We start from the raw sequence: 17,970 nt of genomic DNA on the forward strand, positions 1-17,970 counted from the left end.
CACTGGCTGGCGCCCGCGGATATCCTCCGTGGTGGTGACGGCACCTTCATGACACTCGGTCTCTTGCCACCGGGCACTCTTCTTTTCTGCAGTTTCCAGTGCGTCGTCCTGCGTCGTGCTAATGAGTCGGGCCCTTTGTGACGGGAGTCGATGCTGCGACGAAGAACGCTGCATGCAATGCAGGGAGGTGGACCGCCGAGGGGAAGGGGGATTTCTTGTTGGTAAAATAGTGACGACGGACACGGGGGTCGTGAGAGAAGCCATTACTCGATAGACGTCCGGCGCCGCGTAGCCATTGGACGGCGGGCGGAGTCACAGGAAGTAAGGGATGGAGCACGATCGCCGGGCGGAAACCAGCGGGACGCACAATTCTGTAACGGGGGTGGTCATTTTGGGGCTTGGAGAAGGTAAAGTGTAGATCGCATCTCCAGTTCCCATTCTCGGCGCCGCTCGGAGCAGCAGGGCCTTCGGGACGGCGGGGGGTAGAGGAGGAGGGGGAGTCAATCGCACACGCCAAAGAAGGAATGCAAGTTGCAGTACCTAATCAACGGCAGCCATCGAGTTGCAAGTAGAGCAAGGAATGGCGTGGTAGGCAATTAGGATGAGGATCGTAGACGGCGCCGCGCACTTGTCATGTCGTCCTGGTTCGTTCTTGGAATAGTAGCGGCGTCGGGTCCGAAGGCGATGGGCTTTCTGCGGAGGCGAACGGTTCGGTAGTTGGGTTGGCCAAAGAGGAAAAGTATCTTTTTTCCAAGAGGCTGTTATTTTGGACCGTTCATGTTTGAGGCGCATAGGTAAAATCTGGGATTGATGAGTGAGTGGCATGGCGTTCGTCGGCTTGTTCATAGAGACACTGTAATTCGGCGCCAAGCTCATCCAGATTTAGTGTTGTGCCAATACCACACCCGCGACGACCAAGAAATGTTTCTCTTCCCCAGGTTTTGTCTCTTCAGCCCTCTGGAATTCTAAATCTGTAGTGGCAAACATTCAATCCAAGGTTGCGCGTGGAAACCGGAAACCGAACACTGCAGATAGATGATCTTGCGTCGCAACGGGCGAGTTTATTTTGTTCTATTTGCATCTCTACCGTCTACTTCGACTGGGCCTTGCCGTTTTGTTTTTAAAGTGCGGCTGGGCCGTAATGCTGGTTTACTTCATATAGGTGATGTCGAATTGATTGAGTGCAATTGTCGCGGAGAGAAAAGAAGAAGGAAGGATGCAGAGTCAGTCAAATCGATGCGTGACGAGATATCAATATCGTGCATCAACCATCGTTATCAGAATCCAAAAAATCAATAGCAGACGTTGCATATGGAGACGGGATTGGCAGAAGCAAGCAAGGCGCAACGCTCTTCCTGAGGCCCGGCACGACGACATGTCCATGTCCACATCAGCAATTCAGCAGGCTCGCTGGCTGTCCGTACAAGGTACATTCGTCGACGGACGAGTGGATTCGACATGGCTGCCCTGCCCACGCTCATCTGGCGACGCTAAGACTGACGAGCGCAGCGCGCACGGACAGGAGCAACAGAGCCAGTGAGATGCTCACACAACTCCCAGGGCTCTCGGTGCAAGGCCAAGACCAAGCCTCCCAGGCGCTTCCTGGGCCATCGCTGACGGTTGAGTGCAACTGCAAAGGAAGGCCCTTGTTTTTTTGATGATTTTTTTCCCTCGCCAATTGAGAATCCCCTTAGCTGCTGTAGTGGGGGGCAGCCTGCCAGCACCGGGGTCCCTTAGCGTGGGACATGGGACGACCGTGCTGGGGCCTCGAGTGGACCGACAGGCGAAACAGGCGATGAAAAGACGAAATTGATCTCTCCGCCACGATCCAATGTCGTTGTGACAATCCATGCCGGCCCCGGCGCCGCTGGACGGCGCAGACGCGTTTGCAATTTTACTTGCGCCGATGCTTTGCTTTTGCAGTCTGCGCTATTGATGATCCGTCGCCGGCATCGTGATATTCGACATGCAGCTCGGTACTACTCTGTACAGACGCAGGCAACAGACGCGCCAATGGGTCAATGGCTGGCTAGCACTATTGACAATGGCCAGGAGTATTCGTAGGACCCTGAGATGCCTACTGGAAGGTGCATCTCGCCTACCATTGGCCGTCGAGCTAATGCCGCACGTATCCGTACCGCACCCAGGCACTCCTAACGCACTCAATAGCCCAGGGCAGTAGCTTATGCTTCCTCATCCCATCGCTCCGGCACTGTCAATAAGGTGCGTTGTCGCGCGTCGGATGACGGAAAGGAGCAGCAGGACCACAACCCACAACACACGATCCACGGGCTTGGAGACACAACGGATGGCATCATTCTGCATCGGTTCGCAGCTTCGCATTGCCAACGTGGAGCCCCAGATATCAGACAACATGGCGTAATCAGGCTATTCGCAACGGGCAACAGCATTGCGGTAATGTCCTGCGCATGACGGCTTGACGATGGCTGCTGGATGCGTTATCAACGGCCCGTGGTCGAGTGGGCTTGGCTCGCCTCCACGTCGTCTGCGATGCGCGGGGGACGGGCCTTTAGGGCCTTTTGGCAGACGGAAGACAATAACAAATCTTCGGACGACCCGCGGAGAATAAGAAGCAGACAGATGGACGCAGCAACGGGCAACCCGTCAACAAAAACAACGACTGCCATGTGTAAACAAAAGGAAATGGTAGCGGTTGGACTCGCTCGGAGACCCTTGATGCTAGTTTGCATGAACAAAATGAGGTGGAAATGCACACCAGCCGGACCCGAGGCCGAACGACGAGTCGGGGGAGCGAATTGGCTTTCGCTCATCGCATGGCTGTTGCTCTTATCTCGCCCGGCCTCCCACGTCTTTGGAGTGCCCCGAGATCCCAATGCGCTGGATCCGGATGGGGTTGCGATGATGTGATTGTCTCGTGTGAAGGGAATGCCGCGCCTCCCAAAACATCCGCATTGTTGTTATCGTCCACCTTCTCGACGAATTCCAGAGGCATGGACGAGGCGAAATGAGAGTCAGCGGCGGTCGACGTTTGTAGACGAGACCAACGACAATTTGATATTGCCGGGGGGAGAGACAGTGGTGTTTTTTTTTCCCCCTGGTGCTGGTCTGCCTCTTGTCCCCTCGTTGCTGCTCGTCGCCTGTCACACCTTTGGGGCCAAGCGCAAGCCCCATCCGCAAGCCAGGGTCGCTGGTCGGTCGACCCCTGGTCGTACCCCCCAGAGGCCCCAAGTGAGCTCCGAAGTCTCGGCGACAAACGGGCGAGGACTTGTACCAGAGACAAGCCTGGCGACTTCGCACCCTTCGACTGTAAGTCAGTCTAGAGTGTAAACGATAGCGTGCAGCGAACAATCGTGTGTCTTCGCAGGCGTTCCATTCCTCCAAATGGCGCCGCTCGTGTCATCTGACGGCCGACCGCGCCCGCACCGCACACCTCTTCCTGTCGTCGTCCGGCCACCGGGCGAAGGATGGCTAGAGGCACAACACGATGGCTGTTTTGACTGTTTTGATGCGTGCTGCCACGGAGAATTAGAAGCGAAGAGACGAACAAAAAAAATAAAAAATGCACAGGAGGTCGGTAGGGGCTCGTCGACGATCCGGCCGTGCGCCGGAGCCGTTGACGGATTGGACGCTTATGTAGCTCTCTGTCTGGAGCCCGTCATATCAATTATCTGGAATACGATAACGCGTCGTCAAACACACGTGCATTTCATCTTAGGTCTCTGGGTGTTTTCGGACATGTTATGTGGGAAATAGGGGAGAAAGAGGAGCCGGCAGACGGGGGGCGGCTTCGGGGCGTGGAGATGGTGCGGCATCATGACCGAGTCGAGACAGTGGACGACGAGTTGACTCGAGTCGTCGGCACTGGGCCTACACGAGGACGGGGGCGACCGGGGGAACACGGTCAAGGGCCACGAGATGGGATGCCGGGGGACCATAGACGCGATGTCTCTCATTGAATGTGGGATGGCAGGCAAAGATGGACAGACGCACAAGAGAGAAAAAAAGAAAAAGGCGACGATGGCCGGGGAAAGAAAGGCCAGAATCAATCCGAATCAAAGGGGAAATGCAAAATGCAGCGGAAGTGTGGCCGGTGCCGCATGCCGCGCTTGCGATGCGGATGGGATGCACGTCTGAAGGTGCAAGTCAAACAAGACGTGCAGCGCAGAGGCAGAAGAATGTGATGAATGGATGGATGATCGAATAGCGAGAGACAAACAGAAACAGCCGGAGCCTGTAAGAGAGAGCACATGCAGACCGTAGGCAGGCTGCGAGCACAATTATTGGCTGAGACGCCGGGGGGTTGAGACTTTTGGGGAAGGCAGTTGGCGGGCAAGACGAGCAGCAGCAGCGACATGAGGCGGGCAGGAGGCGGGAGCTGCAGCATCGTGAGTTTCTGTGTGATCTGTAATTATCTGGCCTTCCTGACTGCCCAGTGCCTGCCTCTGTCGTGGGCTTCGTTATCCGAAGGCAGGAAGCGGCAGCGAAGAAAAAAACCGTCGCGGAAGGAGACGCTCAACCAACCAACAGGGAAAAAAAAAAGAGAGGCAGCAGTCGCAGTTGCAGTCGAAATGGAAAGGCCCATCTCGCATCCTCCTCCTCCTTCCCAGATGTACTGGACGAGTGAAGTACCGGGTACTTTCAACGTCTCCAACCCACACCTTTCTCTGCGTCTGCTCTTCCTGTCTTTCTCTCTTCTGTGCTCACCAGCGACAGACCCGCCGCCTCAAAGCAGGGGTGTCCCTAGCTGGTGCTAATCGCTCTGCATCTGTCTGTCTGTTTGGTCTGTCGTCTCTCGCAAGTTCGAGCTCCATCTTTCCCGCCGTCTTCCATCGTCAACCGCCTTCATGCAGTGCAGCCTCTCACACCCACACTCACTGGCACTGGCAGCGGCACTGGTTTCTCGCCTCTTCTCGCTGCTGCCGCTGGCGAACCGTCCTTGGCGCCTCGACTGAAGGGTGCAGGGTCGACCAGAGCGCGATGCCTGTTAGGGTGCTCAGGGTAGGTGCTGGGGGTATGCCAGTCAGCTAAACCTCGCGCAGGGTCAGGGTTCTGGGAGGCCTGTCTCTTGCCCAAATGCTCTTGTGGGTTCTCGTGAGTGGGCAACTCTCAACTGGCTTGTTCCCACTGCCATGGTCATATCCCATCGCCCATGCCCGCCTGGTGCTCTCCCTCTCTCTGTGGTCTCCCATATCCAGCCAGCCAGGGTGTCTGGAGCAGGGTCACCCGTCAGGGAAGGCTGGCTGCTGGTCTCTTTCTTCGCTGCAGGGTGTGGATACCGCGCGAAAAAAGGTGTGGGTGCTTGCTTGGTGCTGGACGATGGGATGGGATGGAAAAAAAGATGGGCATGGGTGTGGGTGGGCGGCGGCCTGGCGCTGCCTCTGTCTGGCTGGCGACGATGTGCACCACCCTGAGGAGCCAGAGAGAGAGAGAGAGAGAGAGAGAGAGGAGTCCACTGCCCGTGGATGGACAGGGTGTGCTTGGATGCGTGGGTTGGGTGCGTGGGTAAAGCGGTAGCAGTACTGGGGAGGTACTGGGCACTGGGCACCCTGCCCACCACCCACCACCCACCCCCCCGTCCGTCGTCTCCTTCCTGCTCTCCTACCTAGTCTCTCCCCTACTCTGCTAGCCTGCCCGTCTACTTGCTCCTGGCCTGGCACCTCAGCGCACTGGGAGAGAGAGAGAGAGAGAGAGAGAGAGGCAGGTTGACGACCATTTGTTATTATTAAACCCGGACCCCGTCCGACCACCCCCCTCGATCTAAGAAAGACCCTTTCCCTCACACTCCTTTCTCTGTATTGTGCAGAGTCGTCGAGAGGAGTTGGAAATAGCTTCCTCGACCCTCGAACCTTTCAACAAACATCCTCCTCCTCGTACGAGCCTCACCTCGCCTCGCAACGTACCGTACCGTATCGTACCTTATCGCCTCGCCTCGTCCGTCCTTCACTGCGACGAACACAATATCCCCGTCGGCCGACTCGATATCTGCGAGAGACAGAGAACCAACCACTGTTCGCGGTGCTGCTTCTCTGTCCGTCACCACCACCACCACCAACAACAACTCGAGATAAGGTGAGTGTTCTCTCTTTGGATGGTTCTACTTTTGCGTTGCCTACTTCACGCCCAGAAACCAGAGGGGAAACAGAACAAAACCAAGACCACGGTTCACCACAACTGCCTTTTTTTGCCTTTTGTACACAGCATTTTTGCCTCGCACCCGTGACTCCTCCCCTCCCGCCGCCTGCTCATCTCCTCGCCTCGTTTTTACGAGGGAGGAGGACAACATCTGCCTTGCTGAGCACATCTGCGCGTTCTCGTCTGCAAATCCGTCTTGTCTCCCAAAAATTTGCCTGTCGTGTCTGCCTGTATTATCTATCGCCTGTCACTATTCACCAGCATTCGGCCGCCCCGTGTTTTCTCACTTCGACACACCTCACGTTCCCCCCAGAGTCGTCCTCGGCCTCTCGTCCTCCCCTTCAGAATTCCTGCGTTGTGAGACAAGACGGGCCCTGCAGCATCTGCAACGGGATACATCACTCGTGGCCCCTCTCACGAGCCAGTCCTGTCATCCCGACTGTACTGCCCGGCGAAGTATCGCAACGGCGCTTCCCTCTCCAGCAGAAAACCCCCCGCCCGACATCCTCAGAGTCACCTCATGGGTTTTCAGCCACGCAGCGACAAAATACTAATCCGAGTTGCACTAGACTGCGGTAGAACCGGTCACGACTCAATTTCCCTCGTCCGACTCGCATAGCGGAATCTGGTACAAGAGTTGAGAGATTTCTCCTCCGACCATATTAGGCGCCGAGACTCGCCGTTCCCTCCTTTCCTCAACCCAGATACCCTACACCCAGTTATTGTTTTTGCCCCCGATGCGTCCTTGAAAATGGATTCTGAAGACGGGGAGTTGTTCATAAAGGTATGTCGCCAGATTTTCGTCTTATCGCTCGCTGCTTGGCTGTGCCGCCTCGCTATCTGTTCCGTCTTGCTCACGATATCTTAAGCAACTGGCCAGCTTCGTGCGCACGCACGAAAAGGCTCTCGCCAACGCCTTGCAATTCCGAAGACAGACCGCCCGCCATGGCGCCTCGCAGAGTGTCAGCTCGCTGCCCACGCCGCAGTCTCCTGTCGTTCCCGAACGGCCATCGACCTCGGCTTCTACTTCGAGCGGCCTTGCCTCCGCCCTATCTCTGGGCTCTCTGAACTTCACTTCGCACAGCGTAAAGTCTGCGAAGCTGGCCTTGACGCCTCACCACCTATTCTACCTACTTTCTCGATTCGAAGAACTCGCCATTCCTGTCGGCCCCATGAAGATTCGCCTCGAGAACCTCCACGATAGCTCTACATCCGCCAATTACGTTTCATTCCTTAGCAATACCCAACGATCCAGAAGCCGCGGCTCCGATGTCGGTTCCATACACTCCGTATCTAGTGTCCGCAGCGTCATGTCTGGCATGTCGGCTCTTTGGCAAAGCTTTGGCATCGGTGCCAGTATATCTGCCGCCAGAACAGAGCGACAAAAGGCTGCCATCCAGGCTGACCTGAAATACCTCTACTCGGCTTTCACCAAGATTCCGTGCCTGCGTCTCGCCCCCGATTGGCGTGCCCGCCTGATTCGCGGCTACGAAGAATTCCCGTTCGACTCTGCCGTACCACTATACGTTTTCAAGAACGTCCAAGCTCTTGAAGTCAACAGCATCGACTTTAGACAGTTCTTTGGCTGGGACAAGATGGCCGAGCAGCTTAGATCTCTCACTCTCAAGCGTGCCGGTGTGGAAGACCCCGCGGACATCCTTATCGACATTGTGCTCGACGACATGGACAAGAGGCGCAGGAGAAGTGCGAAGCAACAATCTTCCCCAACAACACCTTGGCCCGCCAGTTCGAGTCCTCGTAGGAGTCCGACGCTCCCGCATGCAGAACTCCATAAGGCTACTTCAGCACCAGGTTCGCCGGACCCGCGAAGCTCTATTGGAGACCTCGGCATCGGTTCCTTGAGCATGCACGACGACGATATGGCACCTGGCGAAGGCAGAAGGCCTTCCATCGCTCGCACCGAGACCTTTGAGGCCATGTCACCGCCGAAGAGCAGGCCGCGCAGCAACTCGCCCACCCGGCCAATCAGCTCGCGCAACCACTCGCACATGAGAGGCGGCCACAAGGTTCGTCGCTCCGGATCTGGTAGCTCGCAGTCGAGCCTGTCGGACTCGTGGCACCACAGCCGCACTGGAAGCTCCTCAAATCTGTTGAACATGGGCATTTTGCCGGCGTCCAAGTGGCGCTTCCTCAAGCACCTTAGCCTTGCAGACAACTCCATGACCTCCATCCCGGCTACCAGCTTGGCTCCTCTCGCAAACACCCTCCATTCGCTGGACTTGTCGTCGAACCTGTTTACTCAGATTCCCGATAGTCTGGCCACCCTTACCGCCCTCCGCGCACTTAACCTCTCACACTGCATGATTGATGGGCTCCACTCCCTGACGCGCAATCCCCTCCCCGCCATCTCAGCCCTCAACCTCCGGGCCAACCGACTCCAGTCCATTGCCGGCATCGAGAAGTTGTACCCTCTCGAGCGTTTGGACCTGAGAGATAACCGCCTCTCTGATCCCTCGGAGCTTGCTAGACTTACCGGCATCCCCGACATTCGGGAGATCTGGGTCGAGGGCAACCCCTTCACTCGCACCCACAAGGACTACCGCATCACCATCTTCAACCTGTTCCGGAAGACTCCCGGCTACACTGAGGACATCATCATTGACAACTCCGGCCCTTCCTACTCAGAGAGAAGATACCTGGTCGAGCGTACTCCAGTGCCCGCCGCGGTCCCAGTTGTCAAGCCCGCCCCTGCCGACATTCCCGCCGTCGATGTCAGCAAGCCCGCTATCATCTACGACCTTCCCAAGGAGGCGTCCGTTCTCCGTAAGGAGCGACCGGTTCCAAAGGCCGTCACTAGCGAGGTTAACACCAGCTCCACTCGGCGCCGTAAGACCCCTAAAAGGCGCATAGTGGATCTGTCAACATCTGATGGCACCCCAATCTTGCCGCCTGGTGTTGCACAGCTCCCGCCGACCGATGTCGCGGTCCTGGCTGCGGACGCCACTGCTATCGCAGCCGGGTCCGACAGCAACTACCGCATCTCCCAACCCCCCGAGGTTCCACCTCTGCCGTCTGCGGTGCTCTCCGATGGCCGAAAAGCCACCTCACAACCGGAAATACCACGCATCGACACTAGCGTAGTCCCCGAGCTTCCTCCCATCTATACGACTCGCGAGACTCCGGCCGACTCCCAGGACTGGGACGTCAGTGGCGAGATGTATCGCAGAAAGATCGAGGCGCTACGGGACAAGGTTGGAAACGGCTACCTGAGCGTGCTCAGTGAGGAGGGCTGGGATCCCTCTCGCCCTCCAACATACACTGTCCCCGACTTCAGTCCAGCCTCGACTGTACGGCCTAGCCCTACAACACCCCGTACCACCACCACCACTCATCACCCCCAGGCCATCCACAGTGGCCGCACTCTTGGTTAAAAAAGTCACCTTTCCATGATACCCTTCATGATACCCCACCCCCCTCTTGAGGTTCAATTCTACACTGGGCTGCATCCTCGATTTCTCGTTTGCAGCATCGCATCTGGCATTGCCACGAGCATGGACTTGTCCACCCATTGTGTTATTCGTCGTCTTTTTCCGAGCATGTTAGAGCATAGCGTACAAGGCGTTCCGGTTCAGCGGGTTCTTTCGTTCATCCCGCACTTTTCTTCTCCTTCTCACAGATTGCACCGCCCGAAGTGGTAGAAGGCCACAGTAGATCTTGTCGCTTCTCATCTGTCTGGTTTCTCGGCGCGGCTCCCTGAAGGGGGTCTCGGTCTTGGGCTCATAGGGATAGGCGGATGAAATAAAAAGCGAGTGGCATTGGCGTGCAGGTTTCCTCTTTCTTTCTTCTCTTCTTCAAGACTTCCATTTTGGCACTTGATTTTTCCGAACCTGGCGTTGGCGGATTATTTATCTCGAGTGGCTTTAGTCCTTTCTCTTTCTTTTTTTGCTGGTCATCATGGGGCACGAAAAAAATCCCGGCATGAAGGTTTTGCATTGCGCGTTGTTGGTATGACAGATGATGACTTGTCGTGAAGACAAGCTGGCGGGCGGGCGGTCGGCTCCTTAATACATGAAGAAATGCAATGTTCAAACTTTTCGGTCTACAACATGACGTGATATGGTGACTAGATACGTGCCTTCTGTGATGATAATCCACTGCAACTTGGACGTAGAGGATCTATATTGACGATCAGGATGTGCCTGTAGCGGCGTATAAAACAAAAGCCTTGCCACCGGTCAGTAACATCAGAGCACTGGCTTTCTTCTGCTCCCCGGATTTCCCGCGGTTCATGCTTGTTATGCGCGTCGAGCTTGCGATGACTTGAGGTTACTCACTTGCGACCACCACGCTCGCTGCCATCGCCCTTCGCTGCTCTCCTTGACTTTCTCGTTTCTATTCGCGTGTATACTGAAGGGAAAGCTGGTTCGAAAACGGGTATTAGGCATACGCAGTGCTGTTGTCTGCAAAGTCTAGGTACCAGACACAGATAAGGCGACAACAAAGACACCATGGCTTATTGTTTTCTTCGCAAGTCATACTTAGCTTGGCGAAGAGCCCTTGACGCTATACACAGAGCCTAGGGCTTCTTTTGGTCAAGTTTTGCAGTAATTGAGGAGCTTGGTTTGAAGGTCTGCTCTCACCATGAGACTGCCGTGGGCTCCAAGGGGCAGGGGTTTCTGTGGGGGTATAAATCAAGGCTTCAGGTCAAAGACTTCGACTGCTCACATCACTGTGTGTCTGCACTCTTTGGACTTGATGGGAACCAGGCTAAATCATACCAAATTCAGGTTTCTAGTTACAAAATAGACGTTGGACTAAGTGATTGCATCCTGTCCCAGAGCCTTTTTTGCCGCCGTCCTTCGTTGTCGTAATCTTCTGTTGATCTCTTAGTATTCATGGTCCGATGATACATCAGAGCTACGCAAGTGCTTGAGGCCGTCACTTTCACCCTCAGTACAACTTCGTAGCTGCAAGTTGTACACAGGTCTCTATCAAGCTGCCATCTGCCGGTGAGACCCATGCTACAGCCGTCAACTCATTGGCTTGTCTTGGCCTGGGTCCTGAGAGCATACGAGGAAGAACCCCGGTTCGGTACTGATAAAGACTTTGCTGTTGATGTGTTGGGAAGCAGCTCTGCAATCTCGGTGGGCTGAACTTCACGATGTTTGAGTGAATCAGGCGGGTGGTCGTTGAATATAAATGACTTGGAACTTTTTGGCATTCAACAAAGAGTCTCAAATGGGTTCTGAGAGGCAAAGATGAAGGTAGGCATGTTGTGAATTCTTCACTCGCGTTCAAAGCATGATGACGGATACAGAGTTGACGCAGAGCTGGAAGAGACAGTTATGTGTGCCAGGCATCCGTCATTCTGGCCTGTTTCTCTCGTTCCTCATCTTTTGCCTATTCATTTTGATATTCCTGAACATGTGTCTTCCAAGTAGAGATGTTTCGGAAGGCGAATGGGATGAAAGACTTCTAGGTCTGATCACAAGATACTTGGTTTGCTCAAACAACAGTCGATCTGTCAAGAACATTTCTTTTGTTTCTCAGGAGGCCTGTCGGTAGAAACAATGATTAGCCCCTTTATATCACATATGAGGGCCCTTGCAGTTGTGCAAGGATCAGCACACTTTTATATATGAGTGAGTTTCGACGACGTAGATTATCTTACGAAAGCAGAGTGTCCTACCTGCGTGTGGCAAGCGGGCCTGGCAAGGAAACTACGAAGTGGGTATGGCTACATGCCCCTCTCCCTAGAGTATTACCGAACTCATACGCAGGGGGCAACACAATCAGCAGATGACGATGGGTCTCGTAACATGTCTAGGGGCTGAGTTTACGAGCTTCATCTCATCCCTCGGATATCATCATGTTCTAGTTTGGGGCTTTCAATCTCTTTCAAGACCTCGCCGGAAAGACTGAGATAAATTGTAGCGGCCAAGGTGGCCGTAAAGCATCGTTCCATTTTTAAACCCCCAAAAAGGAGCAAGTGGTAGTCCTGATTGCCCGTTGAATTCCCTAAGTGCAGCTGAGAAGTCTGTGGCTTTGATGTTCTCACTCTGTGGGGTGGTTGATGGCACCTGCCTAAATTACGAGGGCCTTCGTTCCTCGTGCAATGGCTAACCTCACCCGCGGCTATATCAGGAGGCAGGTGATCACCCTGCTCAACCGCACTATCGGACTTGCCCTGGGTCCAACTGGCTCAACGGGTCAATTGACCTGAGGTGTGAGTGGCCACCAGGGATCACAGGTTCGGAGCCCGGTTCTGACTTTTTTTCGTTCTGGTTTTTGTTGATTTTGCATATTTTTTTTCCTTGTTTAGGCGAGCACCTTGTGCATCCATTGACTCAAGCTCGAATCGTCAGATCAATTAGTCGCTTCTGTTTTATACATAAGTCCCTCTCATCTGTAGCCTCACAGCTAATAACTTAATCTCCAGCACTCCTGAGTCTGGAGCTGTGCCGCATGTGTCTGCGAGATGGGAAGGCCACATCAGGCTGTCTCTATCGTAGCCGCGGCGAAGAAGCAGCATTGACTAGCAATTTTATGAGTTAGTAAATATGCATAGTTAAAAAGAATGTTTGAAGGACTAGAACTGTAGATCGGAAAGACTAGTGCTGGCGAGACGAGATTTTGCTGATGGTGAAATGACTTATTTGCATCGTCCTCGGCGAGGAAAGGCGTTGTTCCTCGTCTCTAATCAAGGAACTTGACTTATCCGCATATTTGTTTACTGATGACGTTTTGAGACGAAAACGATGCATGTCATAAGATGCGAGAGTTTGCTGATATCATACGGGGCATCATCCTTAAGATCATAGACACGTCCGTCGCTTTGACTGCATAGGTACCTAACTCTATTAACCTGTGGCCATATAGTGGCCCAGTCCCTCACTCTGAAATATATTCAGATCGCGGCATGAACATGTGTGAGCAGCATTTCTAGATAATATGCAGGTATCACTCAAGTTGCCTTTATGCTGGGGACGTGAGATGAGAAAGAATTCTGAGTATATGTTGAATACCTACTCAACGAGCTATGAATGTGTTGAAGCTGTTCCCCAAACAAAAGAGCGTCCTCCTTATCTGTTTTCAAAGTGCTCCTAAAGAATGGTTCTTATTAAAGATAAAGAAAATGCACCCATATATCCTTCCTAACACTCCCCTTAAGCCCCGCTCAGCAGCCACGCCAGACCTGCCGCAAACACTGTTCACCGATCACTTCTTAGGAAACGATCAACGAACTCGAGGGCGCTCCTCGTAACCGTATTTACCTCCGTGGTCTTCTCCTTCTTCGCCAGAATAGTGGTCCAGCATATGCCCAGGCTCATTGAAATAGTCGTCCTCATCATGTTCTATAGAACGGCGGGGAAGTTGACTCGCACGATTGCGTTCCGGCGCTCGATCAAGGTTTCTAGGAGATGGTCTCGTTTTTGTGCTAAAATCTTGACCAGACACTCCAGATGATCTAGGCGTCGAGCCGCGATCTCTGCCAGCGGCAGTTCTTGTACCTGATGTGTAGCCGCCACTCCTTGAGGGAGTATTGTCTCCCCGATAACTTCCATGTCCACCTCCAGGCGTTGATCTTCTCCTTTCAACGTCAGAGAAACTTTCGAAAACCGGATTGTCATGACTTTGACTTCCATGGAACTGGTCTGCACGATCTCGGCGGCGTCTGGCTTGAACCTGGGCGTCACCTTTCCCGGCAAGACTCAGATAGTCCTCAAACTCGTAGGTCATATCCGCGACGGCTCGGAAATGTTCCGCAGTCAAATACGGTGGATCGTCCTCATCGTCGTTGTCTCCGGATCCAGTCTGCTTTTCGTAAAGAGCAAGACCTGCCGCGATCTGGACTGCGTTACGGATCTGCCTCCCGTTCCAGGGTCCTCTATTTTTTTTGGTTCTTGCATTATAGTCTTCGTACTCCTTGCTGACGTACTCTATGATTGGTTTGTCGAAAATCTTCAGGTATCCGCCCTGCGCCGTCTTGCCCTCGGCTTTGTTGATTCTCGGAAGCCGATCGAGATTGAACCTCAGAATCTCGATCGTGTCGTCTAAGCTCAGGTTGGGGTAAGAAAGACTGAGATGCACGCGAGATTGAAAAGCTTCATCCAGAGCCCCAACTCGGTTGGTAGTCATGAACAGAATGCCGCTGTAGTACTCCAAGACTCTAAGGAAGACTGATATGATCTTGTTTAGCTGAGGAACAACATTAGGGACGAAAGGAACCTACCTCCTACTAGAGCATTGCGCTCAAGATTTCCACCACTGCGATCCCTTTGGGTGAGGAATACATCGGCCTCATCAAAAAGCAATATGCAAGTCCACAAGTGAGCGTAGCGAAAAATGTCCCGAAGCGCCTTGTCAACCTCGCCTGGGGAGAACCCTAAATCACCACAGGTGATGGGAAAGAGCGGTCTGTTGTTCTCAGCTGCAACGGCCTCCGCTGTAGCGGTTTTACCGACTCCAGGAGCACCATGAAGAAGTATGACAAGGCCCTTGCCCTTGCCCCGGAACATGTCGAGTTCAGAAGTCGAGGGCTTGTTTTTGTCTCTGAAATGAGCCGATACTGAAGACCGAATCATCCGCCTACGTTTTTGATCCATCTGGATGTCGTCCAGAGTCACATTGCTCTGCTCCGTATGTAGGTCAATGCCGGCAACGTCGAGGCGGGCGAACCTCCTCTCTCGTAAGACATAAGCAAAGACCCTTTTGGGTAGAAGAGCAAAATCCTCGACAGACCAATCCTTGCTCTTGAAATCTGCTTTTCCGGAGAGGAAAACGTCCTGCGCTTGCCATTTATCTGCCTCCCGCCTGTAGAGTTCACTCTCTTCGATTAGGATCGGGGAGTACACAACTCGGTATCGCCGTCGGCCGTGAGAGCCTTTGCGGTCTTCTTCCCAAATTCGCAGTTGATGTTGTGCGGATCCATCCCAATCCCAATTATTACGCGCGAGCGACTGGGTTAGTTGTTCTGTTTCCCATCCAGGATAGCTCTGGAGTGTTTCCTTGAAGTCAACAACAATCTCGCTCTCGATATACTCCGGATGCTGGATGAAGTTGCCTTTCTCATCTTCTAGGACTTCACCACGAAGGCCGGTAATAAAAGTCCATCCCAAGTAGAAAAAATGCTTCCACTTTCCAGTCAGGCATGATTTGAATCTTTCGCCTGAGACCTTTTGCTCTTCAAGGATTTTGGCACCCTTAGAGTCAAACTCCAGTGGGTAGCACCCCAAAGAAGTGATGTCCCGTTCCCCGTCGAATCGTAAGAACCGAAAGGACTTCCATACAGGCACTAGTATCTCTCCATCATAGTCGAGACTGTACATGCTCCATGTCGTGGTCGTGTATTCGTTGCCTTCATCATCTTCTTCATAATGCGTCCCTGTTCGAACATCGGAAGGTTGGCACGAAACCAGTCTCCATATCCGTTGAACGGCAGACCGGTGAAGCGTTCTGCCAGATCTGGCTTTCTCTGTCACGATAACCAGCGCTCCTGGTTTGAACAGATATGGTATGTCTTCGAAACACACCCGTGGAGGCGTCTTTTGTTCCACATATTGGAATGTCTCACGAATTGGAAGAATGGCCTTTTCCACAAAGCCGACATATTGCCTCATGTGTTCCACATCCTCCATCGTGAATTGCAAGCCTTCCTCTTTCCCCTCCGGCGCCACTTCGTCCGGAGTCAGCTCGGTTGTGGCCTTAGGTGATTCTGCTGGAGAAGCTGGTTCGTGACTAGCCAAGGTAATATCCTCAGCTAGGGCTATGTCGCTTGATGAGGCAGATGCAAAGTGTATGTTCTCCATCTCGGCCAGCTTCTCTTTCATCTCGCTGTGACATTCCTCGATGATTCGAAACGGGCGATGAAATTCAAACACGGACTTGTCATTTGACAACTGCCTGCAACCTGAGGCGGCTCCAAGAGCGGCCATGATTTTCGGGCTTCGGATTCTGACACGCATGATACGTCCTTCGAGAATACTTTCAGAGCCCGATGAAAACTCAATCTTATCGCTGAAGGAGTACTTTTTCTCTAGTGGATCTGCCGCAAGGTACTCAGATACTCTGTTTCGAATGTAATACGGAACATAGCCAGTGCTCGGATTCTCCACATGCAGTGGTGGTGATGGTTGTTTGGGTGTCGCGTCCGTAACATCGACTGTTGGCTGTTCAGGCTGCTGTGTTGTCGGAGGCTGTGCCGGAACCGGAGGGGGAGGAGGGGGCGAGGGTTCCCATCTCTTGTGGGTTTCGATTGAGACCTCCTCATGCCAGTCAGTTCCTGTGACGAGGACTTCAATGCCAAAATCTTCTCCATCTGAATCCAGCCGGTTCACGAAACCTTGATAATTGTAGTATCGAACGCCAGGCTTTGCCACCCTTTCTTCAACCGGTAGCTCATTGCTTCCTGGAGGAAGGTAGACAGGGATTGGCGGTCCTCCTTGGCTGGCATCAGCACTGTCTTTGGGTACTTCCGTGTTGGGAGGCACGGGGTTTTTCGTAGAATCTTTCGTTGCGCCATCTGAAATATCGTTCTTCGTGCCATCAGCCACAGGATCCGGACCAGAGGCTGGAGGGGTTGCCTCAGAAGCAATAGGATCTTCTCCCATCGTGTGAGATTATCCCCGTTGACGGCTATGACGATGAACTTGGAGCTTGAGTGCGTTGATGGGCGTGATGTGGTGGGATAAATCGAACTGATAGAAGAGATGAATGTCAGAGAGTCAAAGGTCATAGATAGGCCGGTCTTTCTCGATGAGAGACCCACGTGCCGTAGAACTGACAGCAATTCGCTCTTAATCGAGAGTCTTTCACAGCCTTGTCATGGTTACATTGCAGGTTTCTCACCCTCCCAGCTGCAGCCAAAACGGTCATCATCCGATTTTGCGGCAGGCTGGGCCTTGGCGCTTATCCGTTGGAGCAGATGTTACGAACGAAGAGAAATATGTGACGTGTTCCTCGGACTTCGCGGCCTGAAATCGGGTTCTGGATATTCTTAGAAGCAGGAGCCTTATCAGGTCGGGCGACAACCCCGCAGAGTACATGGTTTATTGGTTCAATCGTCGTTGAGGAACGAGGCTGCCCGAGGTCAACGCGGAATCAGGCAAATCATCTTGTTGAGGAGCCGCGGAATTTGAGCTATCAGCTAAGCCGCGATTCAGACCCGAAAAGAACCATCTTGGCAACGTCTCCTTAAGTTCAGCACTCCAGCCGTAGCAGCACTACCCGGGCTCTTTTAGCTTTCGGTCAACGTTTGTATTTCTCACATGGCCACTTAGACTACCCAACTTGGCCTTGACCATGGACGTAGTCAACAAATTCCCCGAGATCCCGATTTGTCATCGGTCGTTACGGCAGTCAAAGACCAGGAGTAGGTCAACAAGTCCGAACTCATTCAAAAAATTCTTTCAGGACCGGTTCAGCGGTGTTCGCAAAGCGCCCCCGAGACCATTACAGTATGATACTGACACAGAGAGATATCATTCTCAAAGTAACTTGGGAACAAAGTGTGTCCATTTGCCCAAAATCTCTATGACAGCACACTCAGACGTACAGGGACTTGGAGACGATTATCGCTGCTCACGATGAAGATTTGCCAGCCAGTTATGGGGTCGGGAATCTTTCCTGGGACAATGTCTTTGAGCAAATGGCTGCGGCCAAGCAACAGCACGACAAGAAAAGAGGGATCAGCTCTAAGGTAGCTGACAGCGCCGAATTAATGTCCGGATATGTCAATGCTTTGCCGGATGAGTACGGCATTGGAATACTGAAGGGCGGGCTTGCTCTCATTTTTGATGTATAGCCTCATCTTCTAGAATAATGTTTAGTTTCGCGGGGACGGAAATAGTTGCTGACACACGATCCCTAGGCAACAAAGGCACACGAAGACAACAG

The 17,970-nt window shown here is 53.3% G+C and overlaps 2 protein-coding genes across 2 annotated transcripts; one reads left to right on the forward strand and one right to left on the reverse strand.

Annotated features, from left to right (window-relative positions):
* Window positions 1-6,865: 6,865 nt before the first annotated feature.
* Window positions 6,866-9,506, forward strand: CGCA056_v006829 (putative leucine-rich repeat-containing protein; the record flags this gene model as incomplete). The annotated part of the gene is made up of 2 exons (XM_037322078.1): window positions 6,866-6,898; window positions 6,984-9,506. 2 exons carry the CDS (start codon window positions 6,866-6,868, stop codon window positions 9,504-9,506), a joined length of 2,556 nt encoding a protein of 851 aa, XP_037179301.1.
* Window positions 9,507-13,430: 3,924 nt separating this feature from the next.
* On the reverse strand, window positions 13,431-16,685 carry CGCA056_v006830 (putative cell division cycle ATPase; the record flags this gene model as incomplete). Its single annotated transcript, XM_037322079.1, has 3 exons — window positions 13,431-13,666; window positions 13,716-14,255; window positions 14,309-16,685. The coding sequence occupies 3 exons, from the start codon at window positions 16,683-16,685 to the stop codon at window positions 13,431-13,433; spliced, it is 3,153 nt and encodes a 1,050-aa protein (XP_037179180.1).
* Between the last annotated feature and the right edge of the window lie 1,285 nt (window positions 16,686-17,970).

The sequence above is a fragment of the Colletotrichum aenigma genome (genome assembly GCF_013390185.1).
Source record: "Colletotrichum aenigma strain Cg56 chromosome Unknown KSG_Cg56_contig04, whole genome shotgun sequence".
In the NCBI taxonomy this organism is placed as follows: domain Eukaryota; kingdom Fungi; phylum Ascomycota; class Sordariomycetes; order Glomerellales; family Glomerellaceae; genus Colletotrichum; species Colletotrichum aenigma.